At 33.9% G+C, this 20,988-nt stretch overlaps 2 protein-coding genes across 4 annotated transcripts in view; both read right to left on the reverse strand.

The window, feature by feature from the left end:
* Positions 1–510: 510 nt before the first annotated feature.
* LOC124450688 (fibrillin-1-like) overlaps positions 511–20,988 on the reverse strand; it is a 37,119-nt gene continuing 16,641 nt past the window's right edge. For all 3 annotated transcript variants that reach the window (XM_047001315.1, XM_047001316.1, XM_047001317.1), the window contains 38 exons: positions 10,830–10,946; positions 10,646–10,765; positions 10,443–10,568; positions 10,249–10,365; positions 10,014–10,130; positions 9,807–9,932; positions 9,613–9,729; positions 9,378–9,494; positions 9,194–9,313; positions 8,991–9,116; positions 8,801–8,917; positions 8,567–8,683; positions 8,360–8,485; positions 8,167–8,283; positions 7,932–8,048; positions 7,748–7,867; positions 7,545–7,670; positions 7,351–7,467; positions 7,116–7,232; positions 6,767–6,880; positions 6,582–6,697; positions 6,452–6,510; positions 6,207–6,355; positions 5,904–6,132; positions 5,705–5,799; positions 5,316–5,552; positions 5,093–5,194; positions 4,911–5,014; positions 4,615–4,842; positions 4,094–4,504; positions 3,845–4,021; positions 2,722–2,931; positions 2,027–2,183; positions 1,818–1,954; positions 1,489–1,743; positions 1,341–1,413; positions 1,158–1,259; positions 511–1,020 (listed from right to left, as the gene is read on the reverse strand). In XM_047001315.1, the coding sequence (XP_046857271.1) occupies positions 929–1,020; positions 1,158–1,259; positions 1,341–1,413; positions 1,489–1,743; positions 1,818–1,954; positions 2,027–2,183; positions 2,722–2,931; positions 3,845–4,021; positions 4,094–4,504; positions 4,615–4,842; positions 4,911–5,014; positions 5,093–5,194; positions 5,316–5,552; positions 5,705–5,799; positions 5,904–6,132; positions 6,207–6,355; positions 6,452–6,510; positions 6,582–6,697; positions 6,767–6,880; positions 7,116–7,232; positions 7,351–7,467; positions 7,545–7,670; positions 7,748–7,867; positions 7,932–8,048; positions 8,167–8,283; positions 8,360–8,485; positions 8,567–8,683; positions 8,801–8,917; positions 8,991–9,116; positions 9,194–9,313; positions 9,378–9,494; positions 9,613–9,729; positions 9,807–9,932; positions 10,014–10,130; positions 10,249–10,365; positions 10,443–10,568; positions 10,646–10,765; positions 10,830–10,946 (5,324 nt within the window). In that variant the 3' untranslated portion in view covers positions 511–928. The remainder of the gene's footprint in view (positions 1,021–1,157; positions 1,260–1,340; positions 1,414–1,488; positions 1,744–1,817; positions 1,955–2,026; positions 2,184–2,721; positions 2,932–3,844; positions 4,022–4,093; positions 4,505–4,614; positions 4,843–4,910; positions 5,015–5,092; positions 5,195–5,315; positions 5,553–5,704; positions 5,800–5,903; positions 6,133–6,206; positions 6,356–6,451; positions 6,511–6,581; positions 6,698–6,766; positions 6,881–7,115; positions 7,233–7,350; positions 7,468–7,544; positions 7,671–7,747; positions 7,868–7,931; positions 8,049–8,166; positions 8,284–8,359; positions 8,486–8,566; positions 8,684–8,800; positions 8,918–8,990; positions 9,117–9,193; positions 9,314–9,377; positions 9,495–9,612; positions 9,730–9,806; positions 9,933–10,013; positions 10,131–10,248; positions 10,366–10,442; positions 10,569–10,645; positions 10,766–10,829; positions 10,947–20,988) is intronic.
* On the reverse strand, positions 14,233–19,601 carry LOC124450690. The gene is made up of 12 exons (XM_047001322.1): positions 19,417–19,601; positions 18,835–18,921; positions 17,786–18,043; positions 17,341–17,451; positions 17,169–17,249; positions 16,629–17,084; positions 15,999–16,238; positions 15,649–15,917; positions 15,491–15,563; positions 15,043–15,342; positions 14,632–14,974; positions 14,233–14,467 (listed from the first exon to the last, which is right to left on the reverse strand). Exons 2-11 carry the CDS (start codon positions 18,890–18,892, stop codon positions 14,655–14,657), a joined length of 2,166 nt encoding a protein of 721 aa, XP_046857278.1. The 5' UTR covers positions 18,893–18,921; positions 19,417–19,601; the 3' UTR covers positions 14,233–14,467; positions 14,632–14,654.

The raw sequence follows: 20,988 nt of genomic DNA on the forward strand, positions 1-20,988 counted from the left end.
TCCTTCCTATTTCAAGCGTCTAATTATTGCGTAAAATATCAGTGTGCCACATATAGTATTTTCTAATGCCATTCAGGCCCCCGTACATCTGAATAGGCACCACAATCCCTGAACTTCGTTTCTATAACTGGTTTAAAATCCTAGGTTTGCACAATGCCTTGCAGATGAAAATATTAACGTTCTTAAATACTAAAATGCTTTTCATTCATTGTATGGTTAATGTTGATTGAAGGTCAGCATGAACGATAAAGATTTACGATAAGTTCAAAGGACATGAAGAAAAATACACAATCAAATTGATGAATGAAAAGAGCAAATTGGTATTCATAACAATTGTCTGATTGATCCAATGGGATTACCATACACATTGTACAGTGCTAATTGGTTGTTGATGGTAACATTAAGTGAAGGTGATGTCAAATGTCACGATGACGGCATCAATAAAAAACATTCAAATTATTCAACGTTTATATCAAAATGATTTTAAACATTACCGCTAACACATCGAAATGACCTTAGAAATCCTCTTTATTTAATTACAAACACGTTGATTTAGCTAAAACAATCGATTTTATCGTAAAATAGTTTAGACGAAAATATTAATGCTTAATTGCTACATTTAAATATTTACACAAATAGCAACATATGGGAATAGAGTTTAAAACTCTCGATACTGTACATAGATATATTGGCATTTTTAATTTGCTTGCAAAGATCCCACGATACAAAGTAAGTATATGTTGTAAGTGCATTTCTACTAACAGTCAAAACTTGCTTAAATTTAAAGATAATACAAATATTTGTTTTCGTTAAAGCTATGAAAAACGAAAGAAAAGAGTGGGAGGGAGGGGAGAGAGCGTAAGGAAGTTTTGTCGTTATTATGGTGTCATGACATTGTATTAACTACTTATTTTCAACAGACACTCTTTCATTCTCTTGAGTCCATTTCAAACGCAAGATTACTTCTGTTAGAAGAATCACCAGATTCAAATGATACAGAAGTTTGGCGAGTTCCTTCGGCTATATAACAAAAATAAAACACAAATATTTCATTCACCTATCAACAATAAGTTCTTGCCAAAAAATTAACACGTCAATAAATAGTAAAGTAAGTTATTCCACGCTTCTCTCGAGGTTTTTAATTTAAATTTTCGTACTTTGCAAAGAACTTGTAGAATGCAACTGTCCACGTCCACCATTTTTATTTTTCGCTGGCGATTTCAAATTCGACGTGGAATTTCCCTGAGAACTAGAAGAGCCTGGGAACGAAATAAAAACGATATATTTACATCAACAATATCACAAGTAAATATATAAAAATATAAGTTAATTTAACATACCTTTACGTAATGTTTTATTACGAGGAGTAGTTGAGTAGGTGCTCTGTGTGCTTTGTCGAACAACATCTCTCATCTGGAAAATTGACGGGAATAATCACATTTGTAATTACTTCATATAAGTTGAGTTAAAAAATCATTCTGATTTAACCTGTTTGTTTAGAACACAATGAAAGAGGAATATCAGAAATCCTTGAAGGGAATTAAAAATAGCAAAAAGATAACGGAAGAACAAAGTTTCGCGATTGAACGTCATCAAACCAAAGACCCATGTCAAGCCAAGGATAGGAAATATAACAATTGCAGCTTTAACACCAGTCTTCACTTTCTGAACAGTGTCTTGTAGTTGGACTTTGTGAGAGTTCATCATCGTTCGCATAACCATGATAAAAACAACAGTGTTAAGCTGAAATCATAATCAGTATTGAAATATTAGCGTTTTTTTGATTTAAAACAACAGTCCACGACACTGAAGCTTACTAAAATAACAAGAACAGCAGGTCCAACAAACGCCCAGATCAAATTATCATCGACACTAAGCCAACAAAATGAACCCGTGCCGTAACCATCTCCTTGAGTAACACCCCATGATATAGAAACAATTAACAAAGGAGCACCTAGAGTGAATATATCTTAAGATAAATTTTCTAAAGTTCTCGAATAAAAATAAATAAAAATGTCAAGTCTACCCCAGCCAATTAAATTGAAGATCTTCCAATGTATTCCGCGGACTCCATCAAAAACTCGAATGAGCAAAATATAAAGAAGTATTCCTTCACACAACATCCAACCAAACACAGATAACACAAAGAAGTGAAGACAAGTAGCAACTGCTTTACAGAAATCCTGCAACAATAATATATGTTCAACATGAAACAAAATACATCCTTCAAAAAAAGGTCATTCTTTAAGGTAAAAATCAATGCAATACATTAATGCAGCTATTGAAAGATGGTGGGTTGAAACCAAACTTATTGCACATTTTTGAGCATGATTTAGTTGAACCGTAATAGAGTATGTAATGTTCAGTTTGAATCTTTGGATAACTATCACTGTTGAGCCTGCAGTTTATTCTCATAAGACTGAAAATCTAGTGATACGAAATAGAAGATCAATAACAACGAGTTTTATTAAAGCTTGGTTTAACTCATCTCAGAACAATTCACACTTGCTTTGAGAATAAAGTAAATGGTTTGAGCCCGAGTTTATGTAAATGGTTTGTATCGTCACATGTTTGTAAACGTAGATCGTCCAGTCATTTCACTCTGAAGATGACTACCGCTAAGGTTGTCGAAACGTCAGTCAACAACAACAAAAACAGTCTTTCTCAGGACTATACCAACTTGCTTTGAGAATATCACATAGCATACAAAAGAGTGTTTACCGGATAATCTCTTGCAGGTCCTTCGAGAACAGCAAAGATGTCCGTGAAGCCAATAGCGACACACAAACTAACAAGAACTTTAGATCGAGGAGACTTAACTTTCTTCCAAAAACAAGCATATATCAATATCGTTAAAATGACACCCAATAAAGATATTGAACAACCGACTGTTGAGATAACTTCCAGGACTTTTTGTTCTGTGCTTGACAACTGTATAAAGATAAGAGAATGATATGACGAAAGGTAAAATTAAACAAAATAAATATTTTACAAATATTGATATTGCTTTTTCAAGTACATCAAGTATTAAAGAAAGAATCGCAAACTTTGGCTAATTTTTGTGAGTATCGACTTAAAATGTCAACATCCTTAAACCCAGGGCTATCGTTATGTTTGTAGATCGTCCAGAGTAGTACAGTCCTGAGAAATGTTTGGTGTTGATGTTAACTGAGCGTTTTCCCAGCCTTAGCGGTAGTCAACTGTAAAGGCGATTACAACAAACGTTGTCACTATACGCCAGTAATTACAATCACCCATAGAACTCCGGTTGTTAAAACGATTTACATTTAAAATGTGCATTGACCTCATTAATAATTCATTGTGTATAAGTAAGTGATGGTACACACAGTAGGTACACATTATGGTACACACTGTGGGTGCACATTATGGTACACACAGTGGGTACACATTATGGTACACACAGTGGGTACACATTATGGTACACACAGTGGTACACACAGTGGGTACACACAGTGGGTACACACAGTGGGTACACACAGTGGGTACACATAGTGGGTACACACAGGGGATACACATTATGGTACACACAGTGGGTACACACAGTGGGTACACAAAGTGGGTACACACAGTGGGCACACACTGTAGGTGCACATTATGGTACACACAGTGGGTACACATTATGGTACACACAGTGGTACACACAGTTGGTACACAAAGTGGGTACACACAGTGGGTACACACAGTGGGTACACATTATGGTACACACAGTGGGTACACATAGTGGGTACACACAAGGGGTACACATAGTGCGTACAAATTATGGTTCACATACGTGTAAAATACTGCGAGCTCAAAGTCAAACTTTACCAAAAAAACATCTTACCTCTACTCCAGCCACATCCATCATGATAGCAAAAGCTGTATTATGATCACAAACACAGGTAACATTTCCCTCCGATGATGCAGTTTCATTTAATTTACATCCTTGTTGACTCCATTTACTATTTTCTACTTCTGGTTCAATAAATGCACAAGTTCTGTTGGGATTATCAAAGCCGCTCTAAATTACAGCAAAAGATTTGGAATTCTACAGAACCAACTAAACAATATTAAAGTACAAATAAACACAAACCTGATTATTTTGTAAGACGATCTTGATTGGTTGAGTTACATTTTTAAGTTCAGGTGTTGTACTAAACGAAACTATAGTGCTCTGAATAGTTAGATTTGAACCAGCGCTTATTGTGTTGTCCACTGATTTTCGAAGTTCTTTAGGAGATAAAATATCCTTGATTGATGAATATTTAACAACTGTCGCTTGTTTTATAACATTAACAACAGTTCCTGGAATTACAACGCCTCCACCTGCCGTGTCTAGCAGACTAACAGGTTTGGGAGCTGATTTTTCCCGGAGGTTTATGCCTAGTACTTGAATATTTGAAGTAGAGAAACCAACAATTTCGTCTTGTTTACTTTGAGCGACAAAGTTCTTTGCATTCAGATCTGCCCCACTGATAATTTGTCTGGCCAACACGTTTCGATTCTGTAATTTCAAACAAATCAAGAGATCTGTATATTACAAGCAAGCTAAAAATCTATCCTATAGATAAAGAAAAGCCTTGACTTCATTATTTTTTAAAAATATCTACTTACTTCTATATTGGCCCAAACATCTCTTCTCTCGCTACCGACAATATTACTAGAAGATTTGATAAAGTTCTCACGGTCGTTTTGCGTAGCCGTTCTTGTTTGTGTTATCTCCAAAACGAAGACAATATCCTTAACATCTTGTTCAAACAGTTCTTTTTCAGTAACGCTCTCTGTTTGCTGAATAATCTCGCTCACATTATTTGATTCAAAACCGCTTTCCAACCTCGTCACCTTTAAAGTGATTGATTAGTTAAAAAAACTAGAGTTTATCTCAAAACGTGATAATAAGAAAATAAAACCTCGTCACGAAGTTTGATGACATCTTCAGAGCGACAGCCTGAAACATTGACGAATCCCCATGTTGGTTTATCATTGATATTCGAGCATAACCGATAGACAAGTCCTAAATAGAATAGTAGAGAACAAATATTTATTACGTGCAGTGAAATAAAATTGGCAAATCAACGAAAGAAGAAACAACCTTGTTGTCCTGGAAGACAGTTCTGAATAACATTTGTACCAACTGGTGTTTTCTTCCATTCATAACCACCAGCTGACTCGGCAGAACAGAATTTATTGAAATCTATATTTCAGAAAAAATGATTTTAACAGAGTGAGTATTATCATAGTAAACCAGACCACATACAGTTAAAGGTAAAGTACATTCACCATGATAAGATAAAGTATTAAATAAAACTACCCACCACTTGCCACAACAACCACTGTTACATTCTTACTGCGTGTAGAACCATCTGAGTTGGTAGCAATACACCAATATTGACGAGTGACACTTTGAGCATTTTCAATCTTAATGACATTTGTAAGATCCAGTTCCCTTCCACTATAAAAGTGTTTGTCAGATCTCGAACTATTGAACCACAGGATATTTATACCTTTCTCGTAACCAGCCAACACTTCACAAGTCAGTACTATAGTGTCGCCTGTGCGATAAGAAAAAACACATTGGTTAAGACTTAACATATTCTTCATATGTAAGTCAAAAAGATGAATGAAAAAAAAATCAACGACTAACGAGAGCATGTATAATAGTAATAGAAGGTTAAAAAGCTTTTATCAATATAAATACGCATACCTTCAGTTACTGCAACTGAAAGTGGAGAAACCGCAATTACCGGAGGTGCTTTAACTTTGATGGATATAGTTCTATTAATGTGGTCAGTACCTTTGCTAAAACACAAAGATTTGATGAAAAATAAATGTTTATCAGGTATACAATACAGTTTCTAATAATATCTTTTGAAAATCGTGACTCGTGAAAAGTTTTCACAAACCTAGCTAGACAACTGTACATTCCAGAATCAGATTTCTCAGTTTTACGAATAAACATTTTCGATACGTTATTATTCGTTTCAATCCTGACGCGGCTTGACAGTGACAATGTTTGGCTACCATTTCTCCATTCAAAGATCGGTAAAGATGGACCAGTAACTTCACAACTCAGTTCAAGATTATCTCCAGCAGAGATGTCGTCAGTCACGTTTATTGTCATGTTGGTAAAGCCTTAAACAGAAAATAAAAGTTTTACGCGAGTCTGCACGAGACAATATTAATGCTATATACAGTTATAACTTTACGTGGTTGAGTAAGTTGTTTTAATGATCCAGATTGAAGAGAATAATTTCCAAGATTTCCAGAATCTCCGATATTCGTCAAAACAGTGCTAATGATGTTTTCTGAATCTTTCACTAACACCACTTCGCCATCAACAATAACACTCCCATGTCTGGAGTCAGAGAGATAAATGTATCGGTAAATGGATACTTCACCAAAAGCATTTACTTATTAAATGTATCATATAAGCAATAAAACATAAACTGACCTGAATTGTACAACGTTGAAGCCACGATATTGGGGAACTTCAGCAAATTTTAGACTAAACTAAAATCAAGAAGAAACTCCATTCACGATAAAATCGATAAGAAAAAAGGAAACGTGTAAAAAGAGCTTACAGCCGCTTTCAGTTCATTGATCAAATCGCGACTTTCCTGAGATGTTAAAACATTAAGGGATGCGGTATACTCAATTTGAAGTGTGACAGTGAGCGGTATAAATGCATCCGGGATTCCTAAAAATTGAAGAAAATTAAAAATGTGTAGAAAATATTTAACGTATAGTTGTATTGAAGAAAACTTACTCGTGCACTCGGCTCCAGTGAATCCAACAGGACACTGACATGAATAACTTCCGGCAGAATTTAAACAACGTTTATCTTCAGGACATGCATGAGACATGTCGCATTCATTTATATCTGTTAAAAAAACCCCAAAATATTGCAATGAAGTAATCTATAACACAACATCACAGCTCGCTAAAAGGATAACGTCCAACAGTTCGGGTAAAAAATGACAACCTTCATATAATTTACTACTGAGTCCTATATGTCCTTCAATACATGTACAGGATCCCTGGTTGTTCATACATTCTCTTTTAGATCCGCATACATCAGAAATACACTGAACAAGAGACATAAAACATATTCAAACCTGAGCAACTGAATCCATCACCAGAATACCCTTCGTCACATTGACATTCAAAAGATCCTTCAGTGTCAGTACAGTTAGCGCTGATGTTACAAGGATTGGACAAACATTCATTGATATCTTAAAAAGCGATAGAAGATGTGTTAAAAAACAAGGCTTCGTTGCACATTCGTTTATATCAATAAAACAATACATAAACCAATTGATTTTTTACACAAATGTTAAACTTTATTCTTACTTTCACAAAAATTTCCATTTCCACTGTATCCATTATTACAACGACAAGCATAAGAGCCAGAAGTATCAAAACATGTCGCATTTTTATCACAAGATATATATGAACATTTGTCAATGGCTGAAAATATAATCCAATAACATAAAAATAACGTTCATTTACATAAAAAGAAAAAGTTACTCTTACAAAAAACGTACTAGTACAGTTTGTTATTCCATCACCAGAGTAACCATCGATACAAGTACATACATAAGAACCATCAGTATCATTACAAGTAGCATTTATATGACATGGACTGGGAATGTTCATACATTCATTGATATCTAAAGATATATAAAATATTACATTTTCTGTTGAAAACACACTTCTACATTTCAAAGCAACATAATTGATTACTTACTAGTACAATTGAATCCAGTACCATTATAACCATCTTTACATTTACATACGTAAGATCCATTATTATCAAAACATCTTGCGTTGAAATGACAGGAATTGTTCAACTCACATTCATTGATGTCTACAAATAATATCAATGTTTTCACACAGAAATTTCCCATTTAGTTGAAATAATAAAATCTTACCTATACAAGAGAATCCATCACCAGAATATCCTTCGTTACATTGACATTCAAAAGATCCCTCAGTGTCAGTACAGGTAGCACTGATGTTACAAGGTGAGGAGGAACATTCATCGAGATCTTAAAAGGAGACAAAAGAATTGTGACAAAACAACGTTTTGTTTCACATTCATTTACAACCATAAAACAATACATAAACCAAATGATCTTTTACACAAATATTAAACTTTATTTTTACTTTCACAAAAAGTTCCATTTCCAGAGTATCCATTATTACAACGACAAGAATAAGAGCCAGGAGTATCAAAACATGTCGCATTTTTATCACAAGATATGTATGAACATTCGTCAATGTCTGAAAATATAATCCAATAACATGAAAAAACGTTCATTTAAATAAAAAGATAAAGTTACTCTTACAAAATACGTACTAGTACAGTTTGTTGTTCCGTTACTAGAGTAACCATCGATACAAGTACATACATAAGAACCATCAGTATCATTACAAGTAGCGTTTATATGACATGGACTGGGAATGTTCATACATTCATTGATATCTATAAAAAGATACATAAAATTTTACGTTTTCTGTTGCAAACACACTTCTACATTCCAAAGTCACATAATTCTTTACTTACTGGTACAATTAAATCCATCACCAGAATACCCTTCGTCACATTGACATTTGAAAGATCCTTCAGTGTCAGTACAGTTAGCGCTGATGTTACAAGGATTGGACAAACATTCATTGATATCTTAAAAGGCGATAGAAGAAGTGTGACAAAACAAGGCTTCGTTTCACATTCGTTTACATCAATAAAACAATACATAAACCAACTGATTTTTACACAAATGTTAAACTTTATTCTTACTTTCACAAAAAGTTCCATTTCCACTGTATCCATTATTACAACGACAAGCATAAGAGCCAGAAGTATCAAAACATGTCGCATTTTTATCACAAGATATGTATGAACATTCGTCAATGGCTGAAAATATAATCCAATAACATAAAATAACGTTCATACAGATAAAAGAAAAGTTACTCTTACAAAAACGTACTAGTACAGTTTGTTGTTCCGTTACCAGAGTAACCATCGATACAAGTACATACATAAGAACCATCAGTATCATTACAAGTAGCATTTATATGACATGGACTGGGAATGTTCATACATTCATTGATATCTAAAGATACATAAAATATTACATTTTCTGTTGAAAACATACTTCTACATTCCAAAGCCACAAATTTCTATACTTACTGGTACAATTGAATCCAGTTCCATTATAACCATCTTTACATTTACATACGTAAGATCCATTATTATCAAAACATCTGGCGTTGAAATGACAGGAATTGTTCAACTCACATTCATTGATGTCTACAAATAATATCAATGTTTTCACATGGAAATTTTCCATTTCGTTGAAGCAAGAAATTCTTACTTATACAAGAGAATCCATCACCAGAATATCCTTCGTTACATTGACATTTAAAAGATCCTTCAGTGTCGGTACAGTTAGCACTGATGTTACAAGGTGAGGAGGAACATTCATTGATATCTTAAGAGGAGATAAAAGAATTGTGACAAAACAACGTTTTGTTTCACATTCATTTACATCCATAAAACAATACAATAACCAAATGATTTTTTACACAAATATTAAACTTTATTCTTACTTTCACAAAAAGTTCCATTTCCACTGTATCCATTATTACAACGACAAGCATAAGATCCAGAAGTATCAAAACATGTCGCATTTTTATCACAAGATATGTATGAACATTCGTCAATGTCTGAAAATATAATCCAATAACATAAAAATAACGTTCATTCACATAAAAAGAAAAAGTTACTCTTACAAAAAACGTACTAGTACAGTTTGTTGTCCCGTCACCAGAATAACCATCGATACAAGTACATACATAAGAACCATCAGTATCATTACAAGTAGCGTTTATATGACATGGACTGGGAATGTTCATACATTCATTGATATCTATAAAAAGATACATAAAATTTTACGTTTTCTGTTGCAAACACACTTCTACATTCCAAAGTCACATAATTCTTTACTTACTGGTACAATTAAATCCATCACCAGAATATCCTTCGTTACATTGACATTTAAAAGATCCTTCAGTGTCGGTACAGTTAGCACTGATGTTACAAGGTGAGGAGGAACATTCATTGATATCTTAAAAGGAGATAAAAGAAGTGTGACAAAACAAGGCTTCGTTTCACATTCGTTTACATCAATAAAACAATACAATAACCAACTGATCTTTTACACAAATAATGAACTTTATTCTTACTTTCACAAAAAGTTCCATTTCCAGTGTATCCATTATCACAACGACAAGCATAAGAGCCAGAAGTATCAAAACATGTCGCATTTTTATCACAAGATATGTATGAACATTCGTCAATGTCTGAAAATATATTCCAATAACATAAAAATAACGTTCCTTTACATAAAAAGAAAAAGTTACTCTTATAAAATACATACTAGTACAGTTTGTTGTTCCGTTACGAGAGTAACCATCGATACAAGTACATACATAAGAACCATCAGTATCATTACAAGTAGCATTTATATGACATGGACTGGGAATGTTCATACATTCATTGATATCTAAAGATACATAAAATATTCTATTTTCTGTTGAAAACACACTTCTACATTCCAAAGCGACAAATTTCTATACTTACTGGTACAATTGAATCCAGTTCCATTATAACCATCTTTACATTTACATACGTAAGATCCATTATTATCAAAACATCTGGCGTTGAAATGACAGGAATTGTTCAACTCACATTCATTGATGTCTACAAATAATATCAATGTTTTCACATGGAAATTTTCCATTTCGTTGAAGCAAGAAATTCTTACTTATACAAGAGAATCCATCACCAGAATATCCTTCATTACATTGACATTTAAAAGATCCCTCAGTGTCAGTACAGTTAGCACTGATGTTACAAGGTGAGGAGGAACATTCATTGAGATCTTAAAAGGAGATAAAGAATTGTGACGAAACAACGTTTTGTTTCACATTTATTTACAACCATAAAACAATACATAAACCAACTGATTTTTTACACAAATGTTAAACTTTATTCTTACTTTCACAAAAAGTTCCATTTCCACTGTATCCATTATTACAACGACAAGCATAAGAGCCAGAAGTATCAAAACATTGCGCATTTTTATCACAAGATACATATAAACATTCGTCAACATCTGGAAAAACAATGCAATAGCATTAAAACGTGGTCAATACAGATAAAAAGAAAAAGTTACTCATACAAAATACATACTAGTACAGTTTGTTGTTCCGTTACCAGAGTAACCATGGATACAAGTACATACATAAGAACCATCAGTATCATTACAAGTAGCGTTTATATGACATGGACTGGGAATGTTCATACATTCATTGATATCTATAAAAGGATACATAAAATATTACAATTTCTGTTGAAAACATACCTCTACATTCAAAGTCACATAATTCTTTACTTACTGGTACAATTAAATCCATCACCAGAATATCCTTCCTTACATTGACATATAAAAGATCCTTCAGTGTCAGTACAGTTAGCGCTGATGTTACAAGGATTGGAGAGACATTCGTTGATATCTTAAAATAAATAAAAAACTTATGGCATAAGAGTAAAAATTTCAGGAAAACAAAGATTCTTACCTATACAAGAGAATCCATCACCAGAATATCCTTCCTTACATTGACATATAAAAGATCCTTCAGTGTCAGTACAGTTAGCATTGATGTTACAAGGATTGGAGAAACATTTAAAGATGTCTTTAAAAAAGAGAAAAAGTTATGACATAATTATAAAAATCAGTATCATGCGAGAAAACCAAAGCAATAATCATTAAATTACCAGATACATTAGCAAAAAATGACTGTGATGCTTGACTCCAAACATTTCCATTTTTACCATTATACAACACTCTTAATTTCCACGCTGTGTAAGAATCTAGGACATTTCTCTCCACCAAAGTTGAACCTTGCGTTGTGCTTGCATTATATGCAGAAATTGAATAATTTCTTTCCATTATTGTTTCTCCTTTTTCATTTAACAAAGTGACCATTGCTTGCTTTGGATATCCCATGTTGCATTGCACTGCAGTCCAATTCACTTTCACAATTGAGGATGAATATGCGACGATTGAGATAATCGTCGGTGGTTCTGGATCTGTAAATGACAAGGAAGTACGATGTATGAAGGAAGAATGATAAATATCTTTATACAGGAATTTTTAAAAATTTACTTCGCCAAACTTGAAGAACGCCAAAAGGCATTGAAATATTGACATAGGGAACTAATTATATCACATGAAATTCGTTGAAATGGCATCTGAATGAAATAAATGGCTCATGAAAGGCATTGAAATATTGATATAGTAAACTAGTTTAATTGTATGAAATTCAGATGCAAGACTTCTAAATGATATTTTATTAGAATGCTTTTAGGGAAGTTTATATCATACTCTAGTCTTTATAACAAACAGATTCGTAGAAAAAGCTCACGGAAAAGATGGTTTCTTTTAAGCTGAAAACCGCCAACTCTGAGTAAAATTTTTCTGTCGAAAATTTTAATACATTTCGTTTCTTCATTAGTTTTCTTTTACATTATACTTTTTTATCATAAAAGTCATTTATACCTGCAACAAAAACTGGTAAAGTGTCATAACGTAACTCCGAGTAATCCTGACTCTCCAAGACTGCTCGGTAAACTCCAGTGTTTGCACAACTAAATGAAGTTTGAAGAGCGGTGTATTTTACGTAACCGTCAATATATTCTTGTGATATTGGGGTATTAATGCTCGAAAACTCTCCAGTTTGCCAGTTCGCCATCTCCAAATCAGCATTATACTGCAGTAGACCCTGTGAAACCATCTCCCCCCTGAAGGTGGAGTTGAACGACGTTGTAAGATTTGAGGGTGTGAACGTCACTTCTTTAAATATCGCAGAAGCTAAAGAAGTTCGTTTAAAAAGTTTCATAAAGATAAAGAATTTATAGGGGTGAGTGTTGGGCAGGGAGAAGACTAAAAATAAACTAAACTTACCATTTACATAAAGAACAAAATAATCAGTTACTAATTGATTTCCAACCCTAGCAGAACATGTGTAGTTTCCGGAATCTGTATAGTTGAAGTTTTGGAAGATATAATCAAACTTCCAACCAAATCCTGAAGATGAGAACTCTTGATATCCGGCAGGGACATTTCTAACTTCGTATCCTTCATAGGAACGTTTTGACCATGTTATTATGGGTACAGTTCTTGACACCACGGTACAAGTAAGGGTAAACGTTTCACCAAGTTTCAACATGTGCGCCTTGACGACACCATGCAAAGAAAAGCTAGTACGGTCCACTGATAATCCAACAGAAAAGTCATCTAAAATTCAAATAAGACTTCAAAGTTCACGACCATAATTTCCAAACAATATCCTTCATATCCCTATAGTATCATTTAATAAAGTCATACTACACAACAATATCCATTTATATCCATTATGTTGTGTGATGACTAATATACTCGATGGTGAAATCCTCTCATAATTAGTAAAACTTTATGCTATTCAACAAAAACATACCCCGTATAATTGTAGATACTATAGCACTTTCTTGACTCCACACAGTTCCACCTCCAGTAGCATTATATTTAACGGTAACACTCCAATTATAGATAATATTCAACTCAAAAGAAAACTCGGAGATTATCACAGATCCAACACCACTTGTCGCATTCCACATTAAATTTGTATTATTAAGTTCAAACGTGCGCGAAGTTGAATTGACGCCAGTTTCATTTAATGTTATAAGAGCACTGTGAACCGGGCCTCCGTTACATCCAGGAGAGAGCCACGTGATCATAGCACGACTTGTACCGTTATGCGTTACTACAACAGAGCGAGGAGGGTCTGGGTCTGAAAAAGAATGTTGACAATTAATGACAAGAAAATGGAAAAGGCGCAGCAAACCAACTTATTCAGTCGCACTGCGCAGACTCACTCACAGAGAAAACAAAAGATTTCTAAAGAAATGAATAATGATAATATCGTGAAATCTATCATGCAGGATTGGAATTGACGTTTGGCCATACGACTATAACTTGCTGCCTGGGAGTATGACTAAAAGCTACTGGTTAGCAGAATTACTTCGGTCAAAACACACTGATGAACTTACTTAGTAAATAAATTGCCTGGAATGTATAGTTTCGAGCGATGAAATCATCTATTCTCACAGTAAAACGATGTACACCAGTGTTTACGCATTTCACACTTGGATATCGAGCGATGAGAAGTGTCAAAGATCCTAGAAAACCTCTGACTATACAGAACATCGTTACTAGGAAGTATTCTCCCGTGCGCCAATTTCGAGTTTCCAGCTTTGTTTCATTGTACTCATTGCCAAAACCATACAGCCAATGTTCAATTATACTACCGTACGGAACATTTGGCGAAGGAGACAAGAAAAAACCTTGTTCAATAAATGAGCCTAGAACAAAAAATATCGAAAATTTCGGTAACAAAATGTTTCTTCGGGTAGTTTAGTATATGTAAAAAGTTATTTTATTTTTTCTTGACAACAACGTGTAGTCATTGTAGTTCGTTGTTTGGTAAAAATATCAACACAGACCAAGTTTGACATAAAACACTTACCTTGGACATTAAATAATAGTGTTTTAGTGAGGATAGTAGAGCCTTGAAATGACGTTTGGCAAGTATAAGTGCAAAAATCCCTCGCCAAAGTTCGGAATGCTATAAATTATGTACCATGTCCGAGATACATCATCAAATAGTGGCGTCGATGTTTGATGGAGTACTCGTAATAATCTCGGGAAGGTCCTGCTTATAGATAACGTTATTGTTGGTCGATTGGGCGAGGAAGCATTACATCCAATTCTGAAAGATTTTCCTCGCTCTATCAGATAACCGAGTGTAGTTGAAAACGTTGGACGAAATGTGGGATCCTCGAAGTAAAACCAAGAAGAAACAAATGTAGCTGAATTGGAAAAATGCACATCGTGAATTTACAAACAATTTTACACGCAAAAATATCAACTGACAAACCTGGAAATGTAAAATTATAGATGTTGCTATCGTCACTGATTATCACTTCATTGTTCAATACATAGCGAGTATTCACTTTAAACTGATATGTACTGTTAGGTAAAAATATCATAGAGTCGATTACATGGAAACTAGCTGCAGTCGTTGTGACGAGACTCCAATTCCCGGAGACTGGTGACAAGAGATAAACCATTGTACTGTATGAAAAGTCATTAGAACATCCAGTTTGAGTCCACGTGATGTTTATAGTACCATTAGTAACTATGACAACTGACATGACGTTAGGTCGAGTATACGGATCTAAAAATATATTAAATAGAGAAAAAAACTGGAATATCTTAAACAAACTACTTTCACCTACTTCGCTATCCCCATTCAAAATTTACTTGGGTCACCCCTCTGGAAGTAAAGCTCCTTTTCCCCAAAACATAAAAATTCATTTTCTTACTGCAAACTTTCACATTTAAGTCATCCAATGCAACAACTAAATTTGGTCCAGAAAAGTTGGCTACCATTGTGAACTACAAATCAAAAAAAACATGCGAAAATCATTGCATCCCTTTGTTTTTACGACACAATAATTTGCCCAATTGCAGAAACACTTACAGTAATATTCTGAGCGCTAGATTTCATTTCTAATAGCTGATACTGCCAATTTCGGTTGTCGTTTAATGCCGTACTCCAAATTGTCGATGTTGAATTATTTTGTGAAAGCAAGACACTCATTTTCCCTTTATCTTGGCCGTACATGAAGTACCAAAAGCGAAGACGAAAAAGAAGTCCTTTCTCCGACGAAGAGTTGAAAGTATACGACTTCACCATCGACGTTGTTTGGGTTGAGTTTTGGCGAAATATGAAGAATTTTGATGGAGGTACTGAAATATGAAGAATTTCAACGGGGTCAGGAAATTCAAGGAATTTTGATTTGTATTTTATACTTTAACACATCACCTTACCAGTACATCTCCCAACTGTATGGTCATGATAAGGCATATTTTCTTGAATAGCTGCGTCACTATTAGCAGCCGTAATACCATCATCCAAATTACCAAATACACACTGATTACTACTGAATGAACACTCGCCATTCGAAGGTGAAATGCAGGAATGTCCTGTGGTATTTTGAACACACCATTGTCCCGAGGCGCAAGTTACGTTAGATAAACATGGACTACGGCTGTACACGGTATTTAAACCTAACATATGATGAATTGAAATAATAAGCAGAAGAAATAAAGACACAAGGTATATATATATGTGTTAGAATTGCTATTTGCTTGTGGTCATAGTGAATGGTCAGGTGAATGGTAATGCAATCAGAAATTCTGCCATTAAAATCAAAAAGAAATAAGAGGAAACGGTGAGTTAACATCAGACACAAGTTATAATATATAATTACATGAAGTACTTCATCTAAACTGAATTGGACCAAAACAATAAAAATAATGCTGACTAGGCATTATTCAAGCTTAGTGCTATATCTCCCAGAGATCTGAGAATTACTGGACGTAAGAAGAGAAATACGAGGTAAAACTGAGTAGGAAGAAAAATTCGTTGCATAAAAATAACGTAAATAAAACACATACCATTTGTATAAACAGTGTAAACCTCATTTTGATTTAATGCTCGTCGCCAAATCATTATATCATCAATGAACAAACTTGAATAGCGTTTAACGTTCGACACATCTTCGAAACCAACTGAAATGACGTCATTGGAGTTGACTGTCAACGAGTTCGCGACAGAAAAATTCGCAACATCCACAAGTATTCCGTTCTCGTAATAAAATAAACCCTCCGTTGATCTCCATGTTGCTGTCACGAAAAAAAATCCCATTGGGATGCAAGAACGTTCAATTTCCCATCTTCTGTTGTCGGCACTTTGAAAATTAACAAAAAACTTTCCATTTTTTACGTAAACATTAAAACCGACGTTTACCGAGCGCAGCACGACGCTACCCGATATAAACTGAAGCCAAAAGGATATAGACGATCCATCGTCACATTTGTGTGAACGAGCTAAGCAAGGATCCTTTAATGAATCTAAATTTAAAGAAAACACAACCTTTAATCGATCGTAGACATATCTTTGAGAACAAAATCAGATAAAGAATAAAATCAGATTACCTGAAATCAAAGCTCCATGTCCATATTTATTCAACTTGGCGACATTTCCAAGTTGAGATGATTGAAAAAGACGAGCATCGCCTGAACAACAAAATATATTTGATAAACTTTTCCTCTCCACAGTCAGTCAGTATTATTATAATATCAAAGGAATAGTAACAAGTTTACTAACCATATCGGGTAAAATGAGAGCGTGAAATATTATCAACAAAAATTTGACCAAAAGGAATGGTATTGAATGACCAGTAATGTGATAAAACGTTATTATAGAGCGGAGTGACGTCTAAATTGACGGAGGAAAATAAGAATATAAGATTATTCTTTTCTATTGCACTTTTTCATATACAGTTTTAATTTTTATACAAGATAGATGACTGCATAAAACCATAGGATTAATCAATCTAAGTCTCATCTGAAAGGTTTTCAGCCAGGAGTAGACTGACATACGCCATAGGCATTACGTAACCACACTATGTGACTGTTGTACAGAACTAATAATAAAATAGGGGGAGAATCTTAAAACTAATAAATTTTTCTATGCTATTCTTCGCTTGAGTTTTATCATCTATAGACGATATTCTTCAATATAATTTTATAAAGTAATGAAACAATATTACCTCGAGAAATGTTAGTACTACAGTCGAAACCAGTGAATTCATTCTCACAATCACAGTAGCGGTTACCATAGTACAATTTACACATCTTGCTGTTTTTACAATCGCTGTTATTATAACAGGGAACGATTTCTGAGCAATCCGAACCAGTATAGCCACGAGGGCAAATACATGTTATCGTTCCAGCATCAGTTGGTCCACAGTAACCACCATTAAGACAGGTGAAGGAACACGAGTAAAGCGATGATTGTAAAACCACGACTATAGTAAAAAAGAAACGAAGATAGAGATGGGTCAATTGAAGAAGGAATTTCAGACTACTTCAGCTAAGTTGTTGATAAATATCATTAAGTTGAAAGAACTTTGAAACGAAAAGTGACATCGATAATTTGAAAAATTTATCTCTTGTTAAACATTCACATCACGGTAAAAGTATATCGTGGTTTCACTGACAGTGACAAGGTAATAGATACTAAACATTAACATGAAATGAATATCTTTTCCTCTTCCATAGCAAACTACTTCAATTCCCCCAAGAAAAATGGTTTAGTATAATATTTTCCAAGTTTAAGACTTTACACTTACGAGAGCATTTTTCAACAACGAAGAGCCGATTTTACATGCAATAGTTAAATTCTATTCAGTTGACTTTACGTCTATGAAAATGAAAATTTCATGCTACTAAACCTTACAGAATAAGAATCGCATACCGTGTCGACTACACGCCGAATTCTAAATTAAAAATATTCCAAAATTGCAACCACCACCGTAGGTGGAAAAGATTTTAAATTTCAGTTTAAAGTGAACATTCATTTTGAGATTAATGAATAATCTATATCTCCTATATTGAAACGAAATAGTTCATTCAATTGGGAACAATGTTGCCTTGCAATGAAATATGATTTGATCATGTAGCAATACAGAAATCGAACAAATAACAACAAAATGTTCATAAAGACGGAATGTTCTGAAAGATTATCTTTGTTCAATAATTATAAATATATATATATACACACAGGATACAATAAACTTGACATAAAATGACGTATTACCATTAAGATGACTCAATGTAATGAGAAGAAACAGTGTCCACGAGCTGTGCATGATCATATAATGAACCAAGTGAAAGGAAAACAAGTCTATAAATATCAGATTATTATAATAACATGGTTCGACGCGGTAGATAAAAATGTTGTTTAATTATACTTAAGGCAGTTACAAACAGAAAAATTGTACCTTCAAAGACCATTCAAGCTAAAAGGCTCTCTCTCTAGTTCTAGCAGTGTTTAATGAACCGGAAAAAGTACAAATCCAGTAGACATACAGAAACGTGAAACGACGTATGTAATTTTAAGGTTGTAATAAAGTATGGCCATGTAATTTTTAAGGAGGTGAAAGAGATATACAAAATACGAATAACCAAGCATTTGTAAGATTTGCAAGTGAAACTCAAAATTAAAAGATTAAATTAACGAATTCTTGTAATTCTTAAAGAACAACGCAACATGAACAAGCTGTAATATACGGAACTGCTTATTTTCAAGAATTCATTGTGGCTCGAAGTTCAAATATTATTGCAAAACTGATATAGATAATCCAGGAAAACCATGCAAGGAAATATTATACATACTAACCTGCTATGATGTTTTATAAAGCAACAACTGTAGCTACAGACAGTTCCAACGAATTGCGAGAAGATGTCGTACAATATAATGCTTCTTTACAAAGAAAAATTGGTTGCAAATTAGTTTGATGAATTTAACTTCTGCAAGAAATGTTTTACAACGACGATAAACATCACAGTTAACGCATTCGATGTCGCAACTAATGGATAAATGAATATTTATTCGACTTAGGAGTCTCATGTTGTGTTTGAATTGTTTCAACAAAGAAAAAGACACAACATACCTCAATGTAATTACATACCTAAAATTTTTTAAGACATGCACGACAAAGCAGGAACAAAACCGACAAGTCATTAATTATGAACAAGTATAATTGTGCATAAAGTAAATGGTTTGAGCCCGGGAGTATCGTTACATGTTTGTAAATGTAGATCGTCCAGGTTGGTATAGTCCTGAGAAGGAGTGTTTTTGTTGTTGTTGACTGACGTTTCGACAACCTTAGTGGTGGTCATCTTCAGAGTCAAATGACTCAGAGCCAACCTGGACGATATACATTTACAAACATATAATTGGGCATATACTTGATTTTGAAAAATGCTAATCTATAACATACAAATTGTAGGTCATCAAGTTTTAACGCATCGAAATGACCCTAGAAATCCTCTTTATTTAATTACAAACACGTTAATTCAGCTAAAACAATCGATTTTATCGTATAATAGTTTAGACGAAAATATTAATGCTTAATTGCTACATTTAAATATTTACACAAATAGCAACATATGGGAGTAGAGTTTAAAACTCTCGATACTGTACATAGATATATTGGCATTTTTAATTTGCTTGCAAAGACTCCACGACACAAAGTAAGTATATGTTGTAAGTGCATTTCTACTAACAGTCAAAACTTGCTTAAATTTAAAGATAATACAAATATTTGTTTTCGTTACAGCTATGAAAAACGAAATAAAAGAGTAGGAGGGAGGGGAAAGAGCGTGAGGAAGTTTTGTCGTTATTATGGTGTCATGACATTGTACTTAATCTACTTTTTTTCAACTGACACTCTTTGATTATCTTGAGTCCATTTCAAACGCGAGATTACTTCTGTTATAAGAATCACCAGATTCAAATGATACAGAAGTTTGGCGAGTTCCTCCGGCTAAACAACAAAAAAAAACACAAATATTTCATTCACCTTTCAACAATAAGTTCTTGCCAAAAAATTAACACGTCAATAAATAGTAAAGTAAGTTATTCCACGCTTCTCTCGAGGTTTTTAATTTAAATTTTCGTACTTTGCAAAGAACTTGTAGATGGCAACTTTCCACGTCCACCATTTTTATTTTTTGCTGGCGATTTCAAATTCGACGTGGAATTTCCCTGAGAACTAGAAGAGCCTGGGAACGAAATAAAAACGATATATTTACATCAACAATATCACAAGTAAATATATAAAAATATAAGTTAATTTAACATACCTTTACGTAATGTTTTATTACGAGGAGTAGTTGAGTTGGTGCTCTGTGTACTTTGTCGAACAACATCTCTCATCTGGAAAATTGACGGGAATAATCACATTTG

Source organism: Xenia sp. Carnegie-2017, unplaced genomic scaffold (assembly GCF_021976095.1).
Source record: "Xenia sp. Carnegie-2017 unplaced genomic scaffold, XeniaSp_v1 HiC_scaffold_24, whole genome shotgun sequence".
Classification (NCBI taxonomy): Eukaryota; Metazoa; Cnidaria; class Anthozoa; order Malacalcyonacea; family Xeniidae; genus Xenia; species Xenia sp. Carnegie-2017.

What these genes read in the sequence shown, in the direction of transcription:
- LOC124450690 (XM_047001322.1), bottom strand. Translation starts at nt 18,892, where the DNA reads ATGATCATGCACAGCTCGTGGACACTGTTTCTTCTCATTACATTGAGT. An exon ending in TACATTGAGTCATCTTAATG is followed by an intron (nt 18,044 to 18,834) that starts GTAATACGTCAT and finishes TTTTTACTATAG; the next exon opens with TCGTGGTTTTACAATCATCG. An exon ending in CTATAATTTTACATTTCCAG is followed by an intron (nt 14,975 to 15,042) that starts GTTTGTCAGTTG and finishes TTTCCAATTCAG; the next exon opens with CTACATTTGTTTCTTCTTGG.